General features: G+C 41.1%; 1 protein-coding gene across 1 annotated transcript in view; it reads left to right on the forward strand.

Annotated features, from left to right (window-relative positions):
• Positions 1 to 2,255: 2,255 nt before the first annotated feature.
• The window catches only part of atp5f1b (ATP synthase F1 subunit beta), an 8,394-nt gene continuing 3,166 nt past the window's right edge, over positions 2,256 to 7,483 (forward strand). The window contains exons 1-8 of the mRNA XM_020585991.1: positions 2,256 to 2,418; positions 3,236 to 3,409; positions 3,527 to 3,701; positions 3,966 to 4,087; positions 4,195 to 4,379; positions 4,479 to 4,637; positions 4,802 to 4,924; positions 5,073 to 5,285. Coding sequence (XP_020441647.1) covers positions 2,316 to 2,418; positions 3,236 to 3,409; positions 3,527 to 3,701; positions 3,966 to 4,087; positions 4,195 to 4,379; positions 4,479 to 4,637; positions 4,802 to 4,924; positions 5,073 to 5,285 — 1,254 coding nt within the window. The 5' untranslated portion in view covers positions 2,256 to 2,315. The remainder of the gene's footprint in view (positions 2,419 to 3,235; positions 3,410 to 3,526; positions 3,702 to 3,965; positions 4,088 to 4,194; positions 4,380 to 4,478; positions 4,638 to 4,801; positions 4,925 to 5,072; positions 5,286 to 7,483) is intronic.

The following is a 7,483-nucleotide window of genomic DNA, read 5'->3' on the forward strand; positions in this document are numbered from 1 at the left end:
AATTCTACTTCAGGATACTTTCAGGTATGAAAATGTTCAGCCCTTCAAGGACAGTCATGCTTATATTCAGAGGTTTTCTAAACTGCACACATTTGAAATATTCAACTTTATTTTGAAAATCTTGCCCCATTTAAATGAATGGCGAAATTCTATTTCAGCATACCTTCTGCTGTCAATGTGTTCAGCTCTTCAAGGAAATTTATACTTTTATGCTGAACTTTTCTAAACTTCATACTTTTGAAATATTTAGCTTTATTTTGAAAGTTTTGCGCCATTTCAATGAATGGGAAAATTCTACTTCAGCCTACTTTCAGGTATCAAAATGTTCCCCTCTTCAAGGACATTCATGCTTTTAAGCCTTACACCGTTTGGAAATATTTAGCTTTATTTTGAAAGTTTTGCGCCATTTCAATGAATGGGAAAATTCTACTTCAGCATACTTTCAGTTATCAAAATGTTCAGCTCCTCAAGGACATTCACATTTCTATGCAGAATTTTTATAAACTTCATACTTTTGAAATATTTAGCTTTATTTTGAAAGTTTTGCCCCATTCAGATGAATGGGACTATTCAAATTCAGCATACCTTATGAGCTATTTCAGCTATCAAAATGTTGAGCTCCTCAAGGACATTCATGTTTCTATACAGAAGTTTTCTAAAGTTTATACTTTTAAAATATTCAGCTTTATTTTGAAAATCTTGCCCCATTCAAATGAATGGGAAAATTCTACTTTGGCATACCTTCAGCTATTTCAGGTATCAAGATGTTCAGCTCTTCAAGGACATTAATGCCTCTATTCAGAATTTTTCAAAACATCACACTTTTAAAATATTTAGCTTTATTGTGAAAATTTTGCCCCTTTCAAATGAATGGGAAAAATCTACTTCAGCATACTGTCAGGTAGATATGCCTTTCAGGTGTCAAAATGTTCAGCATTTTCAGGGCGATACTTCAGCACACAGCATTCACACGCATTTACAACAGGAAATGCATTTCTCTACATACCTTCACCTATTTCGGGTATCAAAATGTTCAGCTCTTCAAAAACATTCATGCTTCTATTAACAATTTTTCAAAACATCACACTTTTAAAATATTTAGCTTTATTCTGAAAAGTTGTCCAGCATACTTTTAGCTATACAGGCCATCGAGGTCTTGATCTGTTCAACTCTTCAAGGACATCCCTGCTTGTACTCAACTTTTTTTTTATAACATTTATACTTTTTAATCTATTTAGCTTTATTTTTTGCAATACAAGTCAATGGAAGCTCAAAGTGCTGAGTCAATGACAAAGTCTTGGAGTGCCATCTGGTGGTTCATAAAATGCAGCGCAATTGGGACATGCCCCTACGCAACTCCTCTCTCTGTCTCTCCTCCCCCTTCCCTTCTCCCTCTCTGTCTCTCTCCCCCTCCCCTCTCTCTGTCTCTCCTCCCCCTCCCCTTCTCCCTCTCTGTCTCTCTCCCCCTCCCCCTCTCCCTCTCTATCGCCTTGAAAGCGGTGAGCCTATGCTGTGAGCTCAGCAGATACCCGCCCTCCTATTCTGACCACCTGTGGTCTTTCAGTCAGGAAGTCCAAAGTCCAGTTACAGGTGGGAGCTGGGACACTGAGGTCTGTCATCTTCCCAATCAGCCTGCCTTGGCGAATGGTGTTGAATGCAGAACTGTAATCCAGGAAGAGCATCCTAGCATCCTACTGCTGTTGTCCAGGTGTTTCAGGGTATAGAATAAAGCCAGAGCCGTCGCATCATACTCAAATGTCCACCACTGTCAGCTGTTTGGTCAGTGTTTAAAGTCTATACCGCTGACACCTTATGCTGAGGTACAGTAATATAAATAATAATGTGTTAAAGTTCTGTAAAGGAAGGTAAAGGCTTCTAGTTTTCAGTCAGCTATCAACTCTGAGCATTCCTTTGTAAATTAGGGAACTCGGAGTGAAAAAGCCCACACCCCAGCAAAAAAATGGCAGGGGTGCAGCAGAAAACTGACATGGGACACAAATAAGTACATATAGAACAATAGCACTATTAGGATGCATAGGCCATGTGTTTCATGCAGGTCTACATTACCTGAACGACTGATTTAAACGTTAACAGATCTTAAATGTAACCTTTGTTTGGAATGTCACTCAACAGTCAAAATTACTGTCAAATAGACCATCTCCAGCGGGAAAAATGTCAAGCCGGATACACTTAAGGTCTACGCATGCTCCTTATGTCTTTTTTTTTTTACGTTGCACGCACGCGCAGTTCGCCCCAAGCGACCATTCATTATAAAGGTGCAAGTTCCTTGTCTTCCACCTTCAGCCATTTTGATCATGTTAGGAGCTGTGGGACGTTGCTGTAACGGGGCTCTGCAGGTTCTGAAGCCTGGGGTCCAGCCATTGAAGGCTCTCGTTGGATCCCCATCCGTGTTTTCACGTATGTCTTGCATGTCTGGAGTTTTTCAGCGAAAACGTACTAAGAAAAACGCTTGTCGGAATAGGGCAGAGCCAATGCTAACCTTAGCCGTTGCTAGCATCACGCTGGCTGGCTTGTCGGTGAAGCAGGCCCGAATATTTAAATGTCAAATTTTTTAAATGTATTGGAGCTGATGCAAACTATGAAAGGCGTACACGTGCACATATACTTATAGTGACACATGTCAGGCGACAGATAATGGCTAGTAGACGTTTTTCGTTTGCCAACAGTAATGACCTTTGTGTAATGACATGAGGCGGTGTGAGAATGTCTGAGACCAGTGTGAGCATTATCAGCGAGGTAAGGCCAGCAAGGTTAGACAGTCATCTGCAATGTTTAGTCCCTGCAAACCTTCAGGCAATCTAGAAACAGAATAAGGTATGATGAATAAAATAAAGTATGAACATATGTGTCATTGCGTCTGACGTTCAGTAACAGCGTTAGATGGAAGTGAACTTACTTCATCTGGCAGTTTTTGCATGTTAATAGATTGTTTGCTTAGGACATTGGTTGGTCAGTTTCTACTGATCAGATGTACCAAAATTTCACCGTAGCACGCAGACAGTTTGTGGAGGTCACAGTCAGTAATTCAGTTGTTTGAAAGCTGATTCATAGTTTGGCCCATAACAATCTCATGACATTGAGACAGGGCGGCCATATACGCAGACATCGGACTGTCTAATCCTGTGTTTTACACCAGACTGGTAGTAGATGAGAGAATAAGGAGGCATGACATGACGCTGAGCTAAATGCGCATGCTATCTGGATTGTTTAACAGGTAGAGACTATGCCGCACCTGCTGCCGCTGCCAGTGTCGCCAATGGGCGCATTGTGGCTGTCATCGGTGCCGTGGTGGACGTCCAGTTCGATGAGGGCCTTCCTCCCATCCTCAATGCTTTGGAAGTCGCCGGCCGTGATTCCAGGCTAGTCCTGGAGGTTGCACAGCATCTTGGTGAGCAACCTGGGTGATAATCTTCACTTCAGTACCCTTAATAAGCAGCAACAGGATTTATAATAAGAAAACAGGATTTATATGGCAGGAAAAAAAAGATGTTTATGATGTGTTCAGGAGAAAACGTAGTACGTACCATTGCTATGGACGGCACTGAAGGTCTGGTCCGTGGACAGAAGGTTCTGGACACTGGTGGCCCCATCAGAATTCCAGTGGGCCCTGAGACCCTGGGCAGGATCATGAATGTCATCGGAGAGCCCATCGATGAGAGGGGTCCCATCACCACCAAGCAGTGAGTTTATTCTGTACATAAACACACAGCTGACAATATGTAGTGATTTTGACAATAAAGCCAACATATCTCAATTACAAAAGTGAGATCTGAATTTAAAGAAACAAGTAATAGTGGCAGCAGTTTTAAATGGGTGTTAATGAGCTTGCAGTACAAAGCCTGATGAAGAATGCAGAATTGTTTAACTTGAAGACCTGTTGCTCTGCAAATGGTTGTTGCCATTTATAAATGAAATGATTAGAAATTATATTTTGCTTTTCCTAGGACTTCAGCTATCCATGCTGAGGCCCCTGAGTTCACTGATATGAGTGTGGAGCAGGAGATTCTGGTGACTGGCATTAAGGTGGTGGACCTGCTGGCCCCCTATGCCAAGGGAGGAAAGATCGGTATTTGCAAAACCAAATTTTTCTCATGAGGATTCTGCAGGCAGGACTCTACTCCTTGAACACTAGACAATATTGAAGAACTAATCCCAGATTTCTCATTGTTTCAGGTCTGTTTGGTGGTGCCGGTGTAGGCAAGACTGTGTTGATCATGGAGCTGATCAACAATGTGGCTAAGGCCCATGGTGGTTACTCTGTGTTTGCTGGTGTGGGTGAGCGTACCCGTGAAGGAAACGATTTGTACCATGAAATGATTGAGTCTGGTGTCATCAACCTGAAGGACACCACCTCTAAGGTCAGGATTGTGGAAAGCATCTTAAAAAAAAATTAGAGCCTGTAACACTTGGCATAGAAGTTAATATTGACCGCTTACATTGACTCTTATCCCTGCTAGGTGGCGCTGGTGTACGGACAGATGAACGAGCCCCCTGGTGCCCGTGCCAGAGTGGCTCTGACTGGGCTGACCGTGGCAGAGTACTTCCGTGACCAGGAGGGCCAGGATGTGCTGCTCTTCATCGACAACATCTTCCGCTTCACACAGGCTGGTTCTGAGGTCTGTAGAATTGTTGTAATTGTTACCAATGGCAAATATTTCCCTTAAATGTCACAATTAATAATAGTGGTTATTAGGGGTATAGTTCCATACTTTGTACAGCCCAATTGAAAATATCCAATGGTTTGTTTAATACTGACCGAAGTCATGTACTTACCTGTCAGGTGTCGGCCCTGCTGGGTCGTATCCCCTCTGCTGTGGGTTATCAGCCCACTCTGGCCACTGACATGGGTACCATGCAGGAGAGGATCACCACCACGAAGAAAGGTTCAATCACATCTGTGCAGGTAAACAGTTCAAAGAGGATAACTGGCTTGAGCTGTATATATAACAATGCTTTTACTCATCTTGGCTAAAACAACCTTTGCAGGCTTATATTAGATGAGATATGATTGGGAATACAGAATGGGTTACAAGTCTCCGTCCTCTCCCTAGGCCATCTATGTGCCTGCTGATGATTTGACTGACCCTGCACCTGCCACAACCTTTGCTCATTTGGATGCCACCACAGTGTTGTCCCGTGCCATCGCTGAGCTGGGAATCTACCCTGCTGTTGACCCCCTGGATTCAACCTCCCGTATTATGGACCCCAACATTGTTGGGGCTGAGCACTACGAGGTCGCTCGTGGTGTGCAGAAAATCCTCCAGGTATGGAACACTTTACAATTAGTTTTTGTGTAGATGCTGTAAAGCATCCACACTATGCTCTCCTGTTTTTTATTGTGTGGATGCAGAGCAGCCGCGCTCTTGTTATCCTCTTATTTATTATTATTCTGGATTCTTCCGTCCGTTTTTTGGCACCTAATTTCTTCGCATACTTTCACCTAGAAGGCCATTGAGCTATCATGTTCAGCTTTTCAAGGACATGAGTGCTTGTATACAACTTTTATAACTTTTATACTTTTTAATAAAATCAGCTTTTAACAGCACATTTTCTCCATTCAAATAAATGGGAAACATTTTCACCTTAATATCTTCAGCATACCTTCAGCTAAAACCACCATGTCAACTAATAACTATTCAGCAACTCTTCAGCTATTCATACTGTAAACAGCTTTTTGATAATTTTTTTTGATTTTTGTATAATTATCATTTACGTTTTGTCTCATTTCAATAGCCACACTCTAGTATTTCTGTGTGTAGGACTACTCTTTCTTTCTCATACATACACAGACACAAACACCTACACCCACACACAACCCTACTTGTTTACATACTTTGTGGGGACCAATCGGAAAATGTTCATCTTAACAAGTTCAATATACTTTCACCTAGAAAAGCCATTCTGGTATCAAAATGTTCAGTTTTTTCAGGACATTATGGCGTGTATTCAACTTTTTTTTTTTTTACAAATTTCATACTTTTGAAAATATTCAGCATTTATTCTAAAAATTTTGCCCCATTCAAATGAATTGGGGAAATTCAACTTCAGCATACTTTCAGGTATCAAAATGTTCAACTCCTCAAGGACATTCATGCTTCTCTTCAGAATTTTTCTAAACTTCATACCTTTGAAAAAGCTTTATTTTGAAAATCTTGCCCTAATCAAATGAATGGGAATATTCAACTTCAGCATACTTTCAGCTATCAAAATGTTCAGCTCCTCAAGGACATTCAGAATTCAGAATTTCAGAATTTTTCTGAACTTCATACTTTTGAAATATTTAGCTTTATTTTGAAAATCTTGCCCCATTCAAATGAATGGGGAAAAATGTTCACATCTTACTACGTTAAGCATTCTTTCATGCTTTCAGATAGAAACACCATGTCAACTGTTAATCGGCAACTCTTCATCTATTCATACTCTAAACGGCTTTTTGATATTTTGTTTTTTTGCGTAATTGATGTTTACATTTTGTTTCATTTCCATAGCCACACTCTAGTAGTCCTCAGTGTAGGACTACTCTCTCTCTCACACACACCTACTTGTTTTACCTACTTTGCGGGGACCAGCAGAAAAAACAGGAACAAAGCTGTTTTTGTACCGTGTCGTTTTACACTCGGAACTGCAAACCTCCGGCCAGAGGGAAGAAGCGAAAAGTAGCAGTGCAGGGGATGGGAGTAGCTTTCCTCTGTACCTATCTACTGTACAGGGTAGCCATACTTGGCCGAGACTCCCCTAGCAACCGGCTAGACCACTTAACTACTTGATCTAAGGATTTCCTCTGTCTTAGAGATATCTGACCAAACCATGACACCAAAGAAAACGATAAAATAGATGCAATAAAAGCTTGATAAAACATATTCATTGAGGTTCGGTCAATATGAAAGTGTGCAAGTTTCCTTAAACAGTGTAGATGTTGCTGACCCTTTTTGCACACCCTTTCACAATTTTCTTCAACTCAATGTACTATCAGTGATCGTCCCTAGGTATTTATATGATTTCACAGACTCAAGAGTCTGCCCTTTAAAGTAACTCCCTGCCTTTGAGGTTTCCTCCTGAAATCAATAAGCATATCTTGGGTTTTTATTATGTTTAGTTGCAGGTAGGATTCCTCACACCAGCCTACAAAATCATCAACAACTGGGCCATGGCTATTTTCACCGTCCCTAAGACTAACAATAACTGCATCATCAGCATACTTTATGATGGTTCTATTGTCCCATCTACTCTGACACATATTTGTATAGAGAATAAAGAGTAATGGTGACAACACACACCCTTGGGGAGATCCAGTAGAAGACCCCTTTTGGTCAGACAAAACACTGTTGACCCTGATTCTCTGTGTCTGGTTAGTTAAAAAAAATCCAACCCGCCAGATTTTTACTCACATTAAATTGTTGTAAGAGCCTATCAATTAAAATGTGAGGCTGAATTGTATTAAAAGCAGAAGAAAAATCCACAA

Source organism: Monopterus albus, unplaced genomic scaffold, assembly GCF_001952655.1.
Source record: "Monopterus albus unplaced genomic scaffold, M_albus_1.0 scaffold391.1, whole genome shotgun sequence".
Taxonomy (NCBI): domain Eukaryota; kingdom Metazoa; phylum Chordata; class Actinopteri; order Synbranchiformes; family Synbranchidae; genus Monopterus; species Monopterus albus.